Source organism: Mobula hypostoma, chromosome X1 (assembly GCF_963921235.1).
Source record: "Mobula hypostoma chromosome X1, sMobHyp1.1, whole genome shotgun sequence".
NCBI classification, from domain to species: Eukaryota; Metazoa; Chordata; class Chondrichthyes; order Myliobatiformes; family Myliobatidae; genus Mobula; species Mobula hypostoma.
Genome location: NC_086128.1, coordinates 55,511,975 through 55,529,308, shown reverse-complemented (window position 1 = coordinate 55,529,308; position 17,334 = coordinate 55,511,975). Strand labels below are relative to the sequence as shown.

The 17,334-nt window shown below is 41.8% G+C and overlaps 1 protein-coding gene across 1 annotated transcript in view; it reads right to left on the bottom strand.

Moving 5' to 3' along the window:
• LOC134340289 (plexin domain-containing protein 1-like) overlaps window positions 1-17,334 on the bottom strand; it is a 536,023-nt gene that overhangs the window by 71,308 nt on the left and 447,381 nt on the right. The window contains exon 12 of the mRNA XM_063037340.1: window positions 4,149-4,184. Within this exon, the coding sequence (XP_062893410.1) occupies window positions 4,149-4,184 (36 nt within the window). The remainder of the gene's footprint in view (window positions 1-4,148; window positions 4,185-17,334) is intronic.

Below are 17,334 nucleotides of genomic sequence, written 5' to 3'. Positions count from 1 at the left end.
GGCTCTGTGACAATACAGTGGACAATGGTCAGTGGAAAACTGTGAATGAAGGGCTGCATGCAGTGAGGTTCCACAGGCTCAGTCCCAAGTCACTGTGTTTTGTGGTTACATATCAGTTATTTTCTCTGGAGTGGAGGATTATAAGATTATGAGAGACATAGACAGAGTAGACAGATGGTATCTTTTTCTCAGGGTTGGAATGTCTAACACCAGAGGGCATGCATTTAAAGTGAGAGGGGGTAATGTCAAAGGAAATGTGAGGGGCAAGTTTTTTTTTTACACATAGAGGGGCGGGTGCCTGGAATGTGCTGCATGGGGTGGTGGTAGTGGTAGAAACATTAGGTACTTTTAAAAGATGGGCATATGAATGAGTTGAAAATGGTAGAATATAGGCATTCTGTAGGCAGGAGGTTAGTTTAGTTGCCCATTGGATTGCTATTTAATTGGTTCGGTACAATATTGTGGGCTGGAGAGCCTGCTCCAGTGTTGTGGTTTAAGTTTTATGTTTGGGCTTGACTATGGGAACCCAATAAAAAGCTTGCCAATGAGAGCAAAATTGGCACCACACTGGGAGAACAATTAGGAACAGATCTGCGGCATATGTATCTGCATACCATTTAAATCCAATTAAAGTCTTCTTACTCACCCTTTTCAAGCAGAAAGATAGATGTGAAAGTTTGTTATTGGTTGATTGTTGGTAACCTTGCCGATGATGTCCATAGCTTGCGTGTGAACAGACAAAGGAACTATATTCACTGCTGCTGAACAGGCATACAGTAGCCATGTCACCCATTTACCACCTTAAAATGGAATCCACTGAATTTATGAAACAGATTAGGATATGAAAACTGCTATTATATACACTTAGTGGCCACTTTATTAGGTACACCTGCTTGTTAATACAAATATCTAATTAGCCAATCATGTGGTAGCAAATCAATGCATTAAAACATGCAGACATGGTCAAGTTGTTGTTCAGCCCAAACATCAGAATGGGGGAAGAAGTGTGATCTAAGTGACTTTGACCCTGGAATGATTGATGGTGCCATACAGGATGATTTGAGTATCTCAGAAAATGCTGATCTCCTGGTATTTTCACACACAACACTCTCCAGAGTTTACAGAGAATGATGTGAAAAACAAAAAAAAAACATCCAATGAGCGGCAGTTCTGTGGGCGAAAACGCTTCGTTAATGAGATAGGTCAAGGAGAATAGCCAGACTGTTTCAAGCTGACAGGAAGGAGACAGTAACTCAAATAACCACGTTACAATAGTGGTGTTCAGAAGAGCATCTCTGAATGCACAACATGTCAAACCTTGAAGTGGATGGGCTACAACAGCAGAAAAGCCAGAACGTATACTCAGTGGCCACTTTATTAGGTACAGGAGGTATAGTGCATTAGACCAAAAATTAATTTCTAACTGTCCTGATCTTAATGAATACTTTGTGGTTTGAATTAAACAGAGGTAATTGAAACTAGATATTGTTGACTATAAATGCTAAATGTGCCTGCAGCATCTGAACCTTATTTTCAGCACTGATAGTTATCAGCAACAAAATGCTCGCTCTCTGACTCTCCACATAAGCTCCAGATGTCTACAGTACCACAGGTCAGGTTACGGAATACATGCCACTTGTTTAGATGATTTCATCTTCAGCAGTGCTCAAGAAATACAGTGCCATGGTGCCAGTGTCATCCCCAATGATTTAAAAAGATTAAAGATTAGCTTTATTTGTCACATGTACTCTACATTGAAACATTGAAACATTAACTGAAAAATGAGGTTTTGTGTCGATGACCAACAGACTCAGGATGTTCTGGGGGCAAGCCCACAAATGCTGCCATGCGTCTGGCACCAATATAGCATGCCCACAACCCAAGCTCGTATGTCTTTGGAAAATGGGAGGGAAACAGGGCACCCAGAGGAAACCCACACAGTCACATGGAAAGCGTACAAACAGCGGTGGGAATCGAACTCCGATCAGTAATCGATGGCGTTGTAGAGCACTCTGCTACTGTGTTGCCTGTCCTCATCCCTCCTGTCAGCACTGCAGCTCCAGCTCTCCTATTTGTTTCTATGGGATTGGAAGCAGCACTCCCGGAATTGTTCACATTAAGTAATAACTACACTGTGGTTGCAGTTTGCACCATCAACAAGGTGGCTTCCAGCAACACGTCAAGGTTTCATTAATTGTCCCTCCTCAAATCCCAGTCCTGACAGCAAGAAGGACAATGGCACTAGGTGCATAGGAACATGTCAAGTTTTATAGAGCATAGAACAGTAAAGGCCCAACTTTCTCACTCCCAAATAAGGGACAAAAGTAGCAGTCAAACCCCGGGACACTTTACCCCAGGAAAGACTACCATGACTGTGAAGCCTTGCGTGGGCACCTGTGTGCACATGTGATGTACGCATGCGCATACGTGCCGATTTTTTTCTACAATCGGTTTTGCCTTCATCTTCCTGACTATACTGTACATACATTATTTCTACTTTATATAGGCTGTGTATTTATCATATCATTCCTACTTTTACTATATGTTAGTGTTATTTATTTTCGGTTTTATGTGTTATTTGGTATGATTCGTTAGGTTATTTTTTGGGTCTGGGAACGCTCAAAAATTTTTCCCACATAAATTAATGGTAATTGCTTCTTCGCTTCACGCCATTTCGGCACGAAAGGTTTCATAGGAACGCTCTACCTTAGCAGGGGAAATATGGGACAAGGGCGGTCCCGTATGGGACAAACCAATTTAGCCCAATATACAGTATGTCCCGGCAAATACGGGACAGTTGGCAACCCTATGTTCAAGTTCAACAGTGCGTGACAGGGAAAGAGGAAAGGTGCAGCTGACTCATATCGTTTCCTCACGGCCTGGTAGCACATGATTTGCAGCCCCGTATCGGTCCGCAGCCCGGTGTTTGGGGACCGCTGATTTAGGAGACTCATAGATAGGCACATGGATGTAAGAACACTGGAGGGTTATGGGGCTGTGTAAAGTGGAGGGATTAGATTGATCATAGAACATGACACCATGGGCCGAAGGACCCATACTGTGTTGCACTGTTCTGTGTGCTGTGTTCTAATAGTTGAGACAAGTTGAGTTGATCATCATATGCACACATAAATGTGCCATGAAAAATTTACTCACAGTAGCAACACAGGCACGTAGCATCACATGGTCACAGGAAAATCATAAATTAACCATAAACTATAAAACATTTTTACAAGAAAGAACACAAATAGAGCAAAACACATCCATTTCACTGAAGGTGGACATAATGTTGCTGAACTCTAGGGATTAGGATACTTTTGATTGGATCAAAAGCTGATTGATTGAAGGGAAGTAGCTGTTCTTGAACCCGGTAGTATGATCATGAACACAATATCCCGACTCCACGATATATCACAGTTACTTCAATGCCTCAGGGGCAATGTCCACGAGACGTTACAAAAACAGCAATATGGAAGCATTTTACCATAAGATTGGCAGCAGGTTAAGATGGCAACTCTTTCCCAAAGGTAATTAGGGAGAGGGATGGACAGCCCAGTTAATGAGTTAAGGAGAATGAAATAATTCTTACTCTCGATCCGTTGCAACATAGCAACATAATAAGCATAAACAACACAATACAAATATAAAAGCAATCTGATAAAACACAACATATAAGTAATTGTTATGAAGAGAAAGAGGTAGATTTGCACGTAGTGCTGAGTAACTGTAGAAGGAATTTATAATGAGAGGTCAGATATCACTGAGACCTCATAACTTTCTGACCATTTACCATTGGATGCTCCAAGTACTTAAAAACAGACACCAAATAATGTAGCTCCAAAGAGATTATTCAATACATTATAACTATACTGGCTCTTTGAGTTAAGCCATAAGTTCCATTCTTTCTCCATCAGCCGATAAATTTTCCCTATTCAATTATTTACCTTATTCCCTTCTGAAGGGAACCACCAAACCTGCTCTCTCCACCCTTCCTGTTGGCACATTTCAGATGACTACAGTTGGTTGGAAAAAAAAATCTTCCCCAAATCTCCACTCTGGTCCCAATGCCAATGATTTGAAAACAGTTTTTTCTGGTGACTAATTCGCTCATCAGAGGGATAAAGTTTCCCAAACAGAGAGACACTTACCACCATCCCTCACATGAAAGATCAATTTTGTGTCATCTGGAAGAAATAGAAAGAAATAGATTAGCAAGATTGCCCACATTGATGAAGAATAATAACCTTAGGTCTCAAACATAAGTGCTTTGATTTTTCTTTGAAACTATTAAACATTGAACATAGAACACTCCAGCACAGTACAGGTCCTTTGGCCCACAATATTGTGCTGACCTTTAAGCTACTTTAAATTCTACCTAACCCTTCCCGCCTACATAGCCCTCCATCTTTCTATCATACAGGTTCTTAAATGTCCCGAGTGTATCAGCCTCCATCACCACCCACATATAACAATATAACAATGACAGCACGGAAACAGGCCATCTTGGCCCTTCTAGTCTGTGCTGAACTCTTACTCTCACCTAGTCCCACCAACCCGCACTCGGCCCATAACCCTCCATTCCTTTCTTGTCCATATAGCTGTCCAATTTAACTTTAAATGACAACATCAAACCTGCCTCAACCACTTCTGCTGGAAGCTCGTTCCATACAGCTACCACTCTCTGAGTAAAGAAGTTCCCCCTCATGTTACCCCTAAACTTTTGCCCCTTAACTCTCAACTCATGTCCTCTTGTTTGAATCTCCCCCACTCTCAATGGAAAAAGCCTATCCATGTCAACTCTATCCATCCCCCTCATAATTTTAAATACCTCTACCAAGTCCCCCCTCAACCTTCTGCGCTCCTAACTTGTTCAACCTTTCTCTGTAACTTAGATGAAACCCAGGCATGTATAATATCTGAACAGTTCTCTCTGAATCTTTTCTTCCTTTTGTTTGTTTTTCTTTTCTGTCCAGCTCTCTGAATTTCTGCTTCTCTGACACAAGTCAAAATGGCTTCCACAATTTTCCAGGACCCCATTTAAAGACATAGAGCTGTACAACATGGAAACAGGCCGTTTGGCCCTACTCATTCATGCTGACCAAATTCTGTGCCAGCGATCACTGATCGGGGTTTGATTCCTGCCACTGTACTTCCTCCCCGTGACTGTGTGGGTTCCTTCCAGGTGATCCCGTTTCCTCCCACTTTCCACAGACGTGGTGATACTTGCTGACTGTGCTCGGCACAATTCTCACTCATTTGATTTGACAGAAATGATACATTTCACTGTATGTCTTAATGTATATTTGACAAATAAAGCTAATATTTCTTTTTCTTTCTTTCTTCCCCATGTTTTTCTCAGATCCTTCTAAATTTTTCCTGTGTAGTTGTACTTGCCTCTACCACTTGTTCCATATACCTGCCATCCTCTACGTGAAAAATTTGCCCTTTGGATTCCTTTTAATTCATTCCTCTTTCACCTTAAATGATACACTCTAGTTTTAGATGTCCTCTACCCTGGGAAAAAGAGTCTGACTGTCTGTTACCCTCATGATCTTATAAACCTCTGTAAGTTCACCTCTCAACCTCTGATGCCTTGGGGAAAAAATGTTTTCACTTATCCAGCTTGTCATTATAGCTCAAACCCTCCAGTCCTGGTAGCATCCTCAAGAATCTTTTCTGTATTGTCTCCAGCTTAATCACATCCTTCCTCTAGCCAGGTGACTAGAACTGCGGTTGATATTCCAAGTGTGGTCTCACAAACATTTTGTACAGCTGTAACAAGACATCCCAACTCTTGTACTGAATGTCCTGACCAATGAAGGGAGGCATGCTAAATACCTTCCTCATCAACTAATCTATATGTGTCTTCACTTTTGGATATATATATATATACACACACATATATACAGGTACTGTACTTGCACTCGAAGGTCTTTTAGTTCTGCAACATTCTCCAGAACCCTCACATTTATTGTGTAAGTCCTGCCCTGTTTTAACTTAAAGAAAAACTTGAAGTTTTGACTCCAAGCCAAAACATTCCTACTCAATGTGAACAGATTCATTGATTGCAAGTATTGTATCAAATGTAAGACAGCTGACTGGACTGCTTACAATTTATGTTCCTTTTATACAATGCATCCAACTGTGAAACACATGGCAAATCCTGAATGGTGCTCCCTAGGACATGAAATATCTGGGCAGATTGCCCAAACAATTCTGAGAAAGAAGATAAAAAATAACACAACAAAAGTTTCACTGCACTTTGTACGCTTCCTCAGAGAATCATATCAAAAGAGAAATACTACAGTGCAGTTTCAACCTCAAAGTATGTATACACATAGTGGCCACTTTATTAGGTACACCTGTACACCTGCTCGAAAATCAGCCAATCATGTGACTGCAACAATGCATAAAAACATTGGTCAAGAGACTCAGTTGCTGTTCAGACCAAAGCAGGATGGGGAAGAAATGTGATCTAAGTGACTTTTACCATGGAATGATTGTTGGTGCCTTACAGAGAGTATCTGAGAAACTACTGATCCCACAACAATCTCTAGAGTTTACAGAGAATGGTGCAAAAAACAAAAAAAAGTCCAGTGAGTGGCAGTTCTGTAGGTGAAAATGCCTTGTTAATGAGGGAGGTCAGAGGAGAATGGCCAGACTGGTTCAAGCTGACAGGAAGGTGGCAGTAACTCAGGTAACCACATGGTACAACAGTGGTGTGTGGAAGAGCATCTCTGAACACACAATACAGTGAATCTTGAAGATGATGGACTACAGCAGCAGAAGACGACAAACTCAGTAGCCACTTTACTAGGTACAGGAGGTAGGAAAATAAATCAATACAATAGGACTTATGGACAACAATGAAAGTCCAAATGAAGACAAACAGTACAAATAATAAAAAACAGTAAATAAATAATACTGAGGACATGAGTTGTCAAGTCCTTGAAAGAGAGTCTGCAGATTGTGGAATCAGTTCAGAGTTGAGGTGAGTGAAGTTGTCCATGCCAGACCAGGAGCCTGATGGTTGTAGGGTAATAGTTGTTCCTGATCCTGATGGTGTGGGACCTAAGGTTACTGTATCTCCTTGCTAATGGTAACAATGAGAAGACAGCATGGCCTGGATGATGGCGGTCCTTGATGATGGATGCTGCCTTCTTGTGGTACTGCCCTTTACAAGTGTTATCAAGGATTGTGAAGACTTTGCTGTAATGGACTAGGCTGTATGCACCATTCTTTGTAGACTCCGCCATTATATGTGACTACTGTTAACAACATTGGTTGGACATCCTACAGAACATCTGACGGTCTCTAAAACATTTAACTGGATAACAATCTTCTAAATGGAAAGCAATCTGAATTATTTTTAACTAGTTGCTTGATACACGATAGGCAGACAACTTTACTCCTTACATTCTTTTCTTTAGGTATTTAAAATACCAGAAAAATTGAATACACGTTATTTCCTTAAATGCTCATATGAATTTTTTGCTGGATTTGTTCCCAGCAGATTAAAGTGTTTAAAGAGACTCCAGTCTCAAGCACAGGCTGGGATGGACCTTGCTAGGTATTACTGGCTACTTTATTTAGAACCTCAGGTTTTAGTTGTATAAATTACATTAAGTTGAAGACTTAGAGAAATTTTTATACATTGGCCTTTTCATTTAAAGGAGCCCGCATTGCTCATTCCTTTTTTAAATATCAAAATAAATATACTTATAATAAAAATTATTTACAAGAATAAACCATGCAATGTCTTTTCATTCTTACAATTACATTTTTGTGTCTCCCTGGGGTGGTATGCTACTACAATAGTTGAGGGGCTTCCTCAGCCATCCCGCTCCTTCCCTCTCTAGTAGTGAAGAAGCCTACACTGTGGTTCTTCCCCACTGAGCCTTTGAGGTGGCTGCACCAAGCTCTGGTGCATCCCTCAGCATGTACTCCTGCAGCCGGGAATGTGCCAGTCAGCAGCATTCCTCCATGGACATCTCGATGTGCTTGCAGTCCAGATAGTTTTGGGCCGACCAAAGGGCACCTTTCATCGAGTTGATGAGCTGTCAGCAGCACTTGCTATCCATCTCTGGGTGTGTCTGTAAATCACAGCCTGTTGATTTTGCTCACGATGAACTGTGACACAGGTCCTTGCATCTTTTTTCACACCCTCTTCAGAAACTTACAGTCGCAAAAAGGTTAGCCATTTTCTACAGTCATTCCGCAGGCATTGCGCAGTGGGATTGATGCTCTGGGCATGCAGAAGGATCTGACTGGGAGGGCCCCTCTTACCGCCAACCAGACAAGGTCTTGGTGCCTGTTGGTGAGGCCTTCTGCCTGATGGTCTGGACAGTTTGTCCCATTGGGCCCATCAAAGCCTTCTCCTGCAGACTGTCCATTCACTCTGAACAGGGCCCGATGAAGAGCACAAGCATGGGAAAATCTCCAGCAACACACACAAAATGCAGGAGGTGATGGGCCTCGGCCCAAAATGTTGACCGTTTACTCTTTCCCATCGATGCTGCCTGGCCTGCTGAGTTCCTGTAGCATTTTGTGTGTGTCCCTATGAAGAGAAATCCAGTTACTCCCTCATCCCAGCACTTTCCACGGATCTGCAAGTTCTGACCTTTTAATCATTATCCAAATCTCTTTTGAAGCAAGCCATTGACTGTGCATCCATCTACTTCTGTATTAGGCAATCAATGCAATTTCTAACCTCTGGTCTGGACTGGTCTCTGGTTTGTTCATCTCACCAGAAACACAAACTTGTGGTTACTGATAGCAAACAGATATAGCTCAGTTTGTGGGCAGTTATATAGACTGCAATGTTCAGTGCCTAAACATTGAATCCATTTGCTCAGTATCTTTATGCACAATTAGTGCACAAAATCTATTTTGCCTGTGTTGAAATGCAGCTGTGATTAGTATTTGAATGACTTCCGAACATTGAAAAATTAGTCTGAAAACATTAGCGTGTTTGATGTTTGTCTGATATCTACTAAAGGTTTTAATGTTATAGTAACATATTTACTGAAATTGAGTGTTGAAAGTATAACCTATGACCCATGTTTCTCAATTGCAGTAAAGCATGTAGAAAAAACCACAGCAAGTTAGCAGTAGAACTCAATTTAAAGGTTCTCTTCTGGGACATCAATGATTTGTTCATTTTGAAGTATACACTTTAAAAACAAGCAATTCTGCAGATGCTGGAAATCCAGAGTAACACACACAAATTGCTGGAGGAACTCAGCAGGTCAGGCAGCATCTATGGAAATGAATAGAGTTGATGTTTTTGACCGAGACCCTTCTTCAGACAATCTGCTTAGGTTGAAAAGCCACTGGTAAAAGAACAGATGTCCTTTTCCTAATAAACAAGTCAGATTTGGCTGCTCAAGTTGAACTTTTGGGCTAGGCAGTAGAAATAAGAGACATGTAAGGACTTAATTGACCTGATGGTTCCAGATAGACTGTTCTCTGAGATAAAAAAAAAGTCACACTCTTGCTCTTAAGTTAATCTTGGTAATGGTATATTATTGTCACATGTACCAAGATACCGTGAAGAACTTGTCTTGTATGCTGCTCATACAGATCAAATCATTACACAGTGCATTGAGGTAGAATAAAGTAAAACAATAACAATGCAGAATAAAATGTAAAAGCTACTGAAAAAGTGCAGTGCAAGTAAATGATAAAGTGCAAGATCATAATGAGGTATATTGCGAAGTCAAGAGTCCACCTTTTCATGCAAGAATTCCAATTTTCAATTTCTAATAAGAGTGGCAAAAGTCCTTGGGTTTGGTAGAGATTTTAATCTCTCCCTCTCCCTGTGTAGAGTGCCCTCCTGCTTCAAAACATCTACCATTGTTCCCGTACCTAAAAAGACCAGGATAACATGCCTGAACAAATGGCGTCCCATCACACTCACCTCAATAATAAGCAAATGCTTTGAGTGGCAGGTCAAGGTCCACCTCTGCAGCTTGCTACCACCCAAACTGGACCCCCTACAATTCGCCTACCGACACAACCGATTGACAGATGATGCAATAGGCACTGCTCTACACACTGACCTTACACATTTTGAAAAGAAGGATGCTTATGTGAGAATGCTGTCCTTGGACTACAGTTCAGCATGCAACACCATAATTCAGTCCAGGCTCGACAAGAAGCTCAGAGACTTCGGCCTTCACCCTGCCTTGTGTAGCTGGATCCTGGACTTCCTGTCAGATTGCCGGCAGGTGGTAAGAGTGGGCTCCCTCACCTCTGACCCTTAACACAGGAGCCCTGAAGGGGTTGCGTCCTAAGTCTCCTTCTTTACTCTCTGTACAGCCATGACTGTGTTACCACCCACAGCTCCAATCTACTAATTAAATTTGCAGATGATACTACATTGATTGGCCTTATCTCAAATAATAACAAGGTTGCTTACAGAGAAGAAGTCATCACCCTGACACAGTGGTGTCAAGAAGACAACCTCTCCCTCAATGTGGCAAAAACAAAGGAGCTGGTTGTGGACTATAGGAGGAATGGAGACTGGTTAACCCCTATTGACATCAATGGATCTGGGGTTGAGAGGGTGAACAGCTTTAAGTTCCTTGATATACAGATTACTGAGGACCTCACTTGGTCTGTACATACTGGCTGTGTGGTGAAAAAAGCACAACAGCGCCTCTTTCACCTCAGACAGGTGTAGAAGTTTGGTATGGGCCCCCAGATCTTAAGAACTTCTATAGGGGCACAATTGAGAGCATCCTGACTGGCTGCATCACTGCCTAGTCTGGGAACTGTACCTCCCTTAATCACAGGACTCTGCAGAGAGTGGTGCAGACAGCCCAGCGCATCTGTAGTTGTGAACTTTCCATAATTCAGGGTACTTACAGCGACAGGTGCATAAGAAGGGCCCAAAGGATCACTGGTGACCCGAGTCACCCCAATCACAATCTATTCCAGCTGCTACCATCCGGAAAATGGTGCTGCAGTATAAAAGCCAGGACCAACAAGCTCTGGGACAGCTTCTTCCAGCAGACCATCAGACTGATTAATTCACGCTGACACAATTGTACTTCTAAGCTATATTGACTGTTCTGTTGTATATCTTACTGTACATACTATTTATTACAAATTACTATAATTTGCACATTCAGGCAGAGATGTAATGTAAAGATTTTTACTCGTCATATATGTGAAGGAGGTAAGAAATAAAGTCAATTCAATTCAATTCAATTCAATACAATACATGCTTTCAGGCTTTTGTATCTTCTGCCCAATGGGAGAGGGGAGAAGACAGAATGTGCATGGTGCATGGGGTCTTTGATTATGCTGCCTGCTTTACTGAGGCAGCAACAAGTATAGACAGAGTCTATATAGGAGAGGCTGGTTCCTGTGATGTGCTGACCTGTGGTCACATGCAAAGCAGTTGCCATACCAAGTCATTATGCACCCAGACAGAATACTTTCTATGGTGCATCGATAAAATTGACAAGACTTGCCCTGAATGAGTTGGTTAGTGGTAGAATTGGATGGGAACATGGGGAGAATAAAATGGGATTAGTACATTACTAGTCAGTATGAACTCAGTGATCCAAAGTGCCTGTTTCTACATTGCATGACTCCATGACTCTATATATTTACAGCTCTCTTTATAACACTAACAGCTGGATTTGGAACTTGTTTTCCACAATTACCAAATTAGCTGAAGACAATGTTAATATTCCAGCCGCTCAAGCACGTAACTGGCGAGGCCATGATTGTGTCATAACAGCCTCAGGAGCAAAGTGTTATGTAAGCACAGTGAAAATCTGAAGACAAACAGAATTGATCTTCAAAGCTTCAATGCATAACAGGTGCAAGTTAAAGCAAATCTTGCTCAATGTATGCTGAAATACTCTGGTGATTTATGAGGTTACAGTGTAAGTTATGGAAGTGTTTAATGAACTGTGAGTTTTGGTCATTAAAGTAGTTATGACTGAGGTTTATTGTCTGAAAGCGCCTCAGGGCAGAGCGGCAGGAATATGCTGTTACTGATGGAGTAAATTACATTAACCACTCTGCACCTTTCCCTCTATTGATTTGTTAATTATGTCCATTATGCTTGCATACATTTCATAAACTACTCCAAACCATTTCCCACACACTTCATTACAGTATTTCTGCAACAGTTGTCTGTTGTTTAATGAATCATTAAATATTACCAATCATAAGTGTTTATTCGGCCCTCTATTTCTGTACTATCACTTTAAAGAGCCAATCAATTAGCCATACTTTCAGGATTGGAAACTTTTGAAACTCAACAAATATACCAAGAGCACATCCCCCTGCACCATCAAGATTCAAAGTAAATCTATTATCGAAGTACGTATATGTCACCATAAACTACCTCGAGATTCATTTTCTTACAGGCATTCACAGTAGAACAAATAAATACAATAGAATCAACGAAAAATGACACACAAATAAAGACTGACCAGCAGCCAATGTGTCAAAGAAGACAATCAGTGCGAGTATGTATAAAAAAGCAAATAGTAATAATAATAATAATAATAATAATAATAAATGTGGTAAATTGGCTCAGCAAATTTGCTGAAGGTACAAAGATTGGAGGTGTAGTAGACAGTGGGGAAGGTTTTCAGAGCCTGCAGAGGGACTTGGACCAGCTGGAAAAATGGGCTGAAAAATGGCAGATGGAGTTTAATACTGACAAGTGTGAGGTATTGCATGTTGGAAGGACAAACCAAGGTAGAACATACAGGGTTAATGGTAAGGCACTGAGGAGTGCAGTGGAACAGAGGGATCTGGGAATACAGATACAAAATTCCTTAAAAGCGGCATCACAGGTAGATAGGGCCGTAAAGAGACCGTTTGGTACATTGGCCTTTATTAATCAAAGTATTGAGTATAAGAGCTGGAATGTTATGATGAGGTTGTATAAGGCATTGGTGAGGCCGAATCTGGAGTATTGTGTTCAGTTTTGGTCACCAAGTTACAGGAAGGATATAAATAAAGTTGAAAGAGTGCAGAGAAGGTTTACAAGGATGTTGCCGGGACTTGAGAAACTCAGTTACAGAGAAAGGTTGAATAGGTTAGGACTTTATTCCCTGGAGTGTAGAAGAATGAGGGGAGATTTGATAGAGGTATATAAAATTATGATGGGTATAGATAGAGTGAATGCAAGCAGGCTTTTTCCACTGAGGCAAGGGGAGAAAAAAACCAGAGGACATGGGTTAAGGGTGAGGGGGGAAAAGTTTAAAGGGAACATTAGTGGGGGCTTCTTCACACAGAGAGTGGTGGGAGTATGGAATGAGCTGCCAGATGCGGTGGTAAATGCGGGTTCTTTTTTAACATTTAAGAATAAATTGGACAGATACATGGATGGGAGGTGTATGGAGGGATATGGCCTGTGTGCAGGTCAGTGGGACTAGGCAGAAAATGGTTCGGCACAGCCAAGAAGGGCCAAAAGGCCTGTTTCTGTGCTGTAGTTTCTATGGTTCTATGGTTCTAAATAAGTAAATAAATAATACTCAGTATTATCTGCAGGAGACGTTGCCTCAGGAAGGCAACATCTGTCATCAAAGATCCCCACCATTCAGGCCATTGCATTTTCTCACAGCTACAATTAGGCAGGAGGTACAGAAGCCTCAAATCTTACATGGTCAGGTTCAAGAACAGCTATCTTCCTTCAGACATTCAGTTCTTGAAACAATTAGCACAACCCTAATTGCTACACTTTAGCAGCTCCATGACCCTTTTAATCACTTTGCACTAAAATAGACTTTTTTTTGTTCTAATTGTGTTCTTTCTTGTAAAAATTATGTTCAATTTGTGTTCAGTCCTGATGCAGGGTCATAGTCTGAAATGTTGACTAAACATTTCCTTCCATGGATGCTGCCTGATCTGCTGAGTTCTTTCAGCATTTACTGTGTGTTGTTCGATTGATGCTCATGTTTATCCTGTGAATGTAGCTCATATGATGTTCTGTGCCTATGATGGTGCTGCAAGATTTTCATAATAGCCGTGCATACATGCATTTGTGCATACACAATAAACTTAGCCTTTTTCCTTGACCAGTATTTATTCCCCGATGAAAGTTACTACTGGATACATATCCCTCAGACTTTTAGGCTATATATTCTGGAACATAAAAGATCTGCATAAAACTACTTTCACCTTCCCTCTGACTATTCTGTCATTTATATTTTACACTTAATGTGATTCAAGTGGAGGCTATTTGGCCCATTGAGTCCATGCTAGCTCCCAGGGGAGCAATTCTTTATTTCCCCGCACACTTGCAACTTCTCTCCCAGAAACGTCCATCATCTTCCCTTTAACTCTTTTTCCATTTATTCACACGAAGGGGTAATTTACAGAAAGTGATTAATCTACCAGCACATCTCTGGGATGTGGGAAGGAACTCGAATGCCCTTGGGAAACCTCCTGCACCTAATAAAGTGGCCCCTCAATATATGTTCAAAGTTCAAAGTCAAATTTATAATCAGAGTACATACATGTCACCACATAAAACCCTGAGAGTCCTCTTCTGTGGGCATACTTAGCAAATCTATAGAACGGTAACTGTAAACAAACTATGCAAATGCAGATATAAATAAATAGCAATAAATAACGAGCATTAAATAACAAGATAAAAGAGTCTTTAAATGAACGTAGCTATCTCCTTTCGTTCCAGAGCCTGATGTTTGAGGGACAGTAACTGTTCTTGAACCTGGTGTGGTGCGAGTCCTGAGGCTCTTGTACCTTTTAGCTGATGGCAGCAGGGAGAAAAAAGCATGGTCTGGGTGGTGAGGATCTTTGATGATGGATGCTGCTTTTCTACAACAGCATTTCATGTAGATGTTCTCAATGGCTGGGAGGGTGTTACCTGTGATGTACTAGGCTGAATCCACTGCCTTTTGTAAGATTTTCCGCTCAAAGGTATTGGTGTTCCCATACCAGGCCGTAATGCAGCCAGTCAGCACACTTTCCACTACACACCTATAGAAGTTTGTCAAGGTTTTTGATCACATGCCGAACCTCCGCAGACTCCCGAGGAAGTAGAGGCGCTGTCATGCTTTCTTCGCAATTATATTCACATGACGGGTCCAGGACAGGTCCTCTGAGATAGTGACACCCAGGAATTTAAAGTTACTAACTCTCTCCACCTCTGATCATCTGATGATTACTGGCTCATGGACCTCTGGTTTCCCTCTCCTGAAGTCTACAAGCATTTCCTTGGTCCTATTGACATTGAGTGAGAGGTTGTTGTTATTACACCACTCTTCCAAGTTTTCAATTTCCCTCCTGTATGCCAATTTGTCACTCCCTTTAATACAGCCCACAACAGGTGTTGTCAGCAAACTTGTAAATGGTGTTGGAGCTGTACTTATCCACACAGTCATAGGTGTAAAGTGAGTAGAGCAGGGGGCTAAGTACACATCCCTGTGGTGCTCTTGTGCTGATGGAGATTGTGGAAGAGATGTTTTTGACAATCTGAACTGACAGGGGTCTCCAAGTGAGGAAATCCAGGATCCAATTGCACAAGGGGGAATTGAAGCCCAGGTCTTGGAGTCTACTGATTAGTTCTGAGGAGATGATGGTGTTAAATCCCAAGCTGTAATTGATAAAGAGTATCCTGATGTATGCATCAGATGTTCCAGGGTTGTGTAAAGAGCCAACGAGATAGCATCTGCTGTAGACTTGTTGCTTCTGTAGGCAAATTGAAGCGGATCCAAGTCACCCTTAAGACAGGAGCTGATATGCTTCAACACCAGCCTCTCAAAACACTTCAGGCCTGTGGATGTAAGTGTCACTGGGCGATAGCCATTTAGAAAGGTTACCACGCTCTCCTTGGGCACTAGTACAATTGAAGCCTGCTTGAAGCAGGTGGGTACCACACACTGCTGGAGTGAGAGGTTGAAGATATCCGTGAACACACCAGCCAGTTGATCGGCACAGGTCTTCCGTACTTGGCCAGGTACTCCATCCGGACCAGGTGTTTTCCTTGGATTCACTCTGAAGGCAGCTGCATGTGATCTTCAGATACTCAGATCAAAAGATCATTGGGAGACATGGGGGTGTGTGATGCTTCCTCCCTGTTCTGGTGGTCAAAGTGAGCACAGAAGGCATTCAACTCATCTGGAAACAAAGCTCTGCTGACCCCTATGTCACAAGATTTAGCTTTGTAGGAGTTTCTGGCATTCAAACCTTGTCACAGCTGTCGAGCATCCCTCATTGATTACAGTCTAAACTGGAATCTCCACTTTGCTCTAGAGATGACTTTCCGGAGAACATACCTGAACCTCTTGTAGCATTCTTGATCTCCAGACTTGAATGACTCTGATCTGACTCTCAGCAGGTTCTGGATTTCATTGTTCATCCAGGACTTCTGGCAGGGGTAAACCCAGAATGATTTTGTGGGGACGCACTCATCCACAGCTGTTTTAATAAAGTCTGTAGCAACCCTGGTGTAGTCATTCAGGTCCTCAGATGAGTTCTTGAACACGGCCTGGTCCACTAATTCAAGACAATCTTGTAACCATTCCTCAGCCTCCTATGACCACCTCTTGGTTGTCCTAATCTTTGGAGCCTCGCTCTTTAGGCTCTGTCTGTATGCAGGTAGCAGGAGTTCAGCCAAATGATCTGACTTGCAACAGGTTACATACTGGTGATAATTGGGCAGGGTTTTCTTCAGACAGGCCTGTTTAAAGTCACCGACTATAATTTGAAATGTGTCGGGAAGGGCCGTTTCTTATTTACAGACAGCATTGTGCAGTTTCGCAAGTGCTTGCTTATAATCGGCTGCTGGTGGTACATAAGCTGTGGTCAGCATCACGGATGAGAACTCTCGAGGCAAATACAATGGTCTGCATTTAGTTGTTCTCAGCCAGGGGAACAATAATTTGACATACCCCAATATCTGTGCACCAATGAGAATTGACTAAAAACCATACACCACCTTTTTCCTTACCAGAATTTGAGGTTTGATCCATTCTGAAAATCATGAAACTGTCTGGTCAGATAGCTGAGTCCAGTGCATTCACTACTAACCAAGTCTCAATGCAACAAACAAATGAGATCTGCCTGACCTGCCTCTGATGCAGCAGGCTTACCTTGAGATCGTCAATCTTATATTCCAGTGACTGTACATTCACCAACAAGGTGCTGGTGAATGAACAAGGCTTGGCTTGAATTCCACTCATCCTGCCACGTTTTTGGCCTTGGCATTGACCCTTAAAGGCACTGCACTTAGCTGCTCCACACTTAACTGTCAAACATGAGATCTGAAGACCATTGATGTAATTTTGTAGTCCGTTGTTAAGAGGATACTTACATGTTGCAGACTGCAGTGAAAGT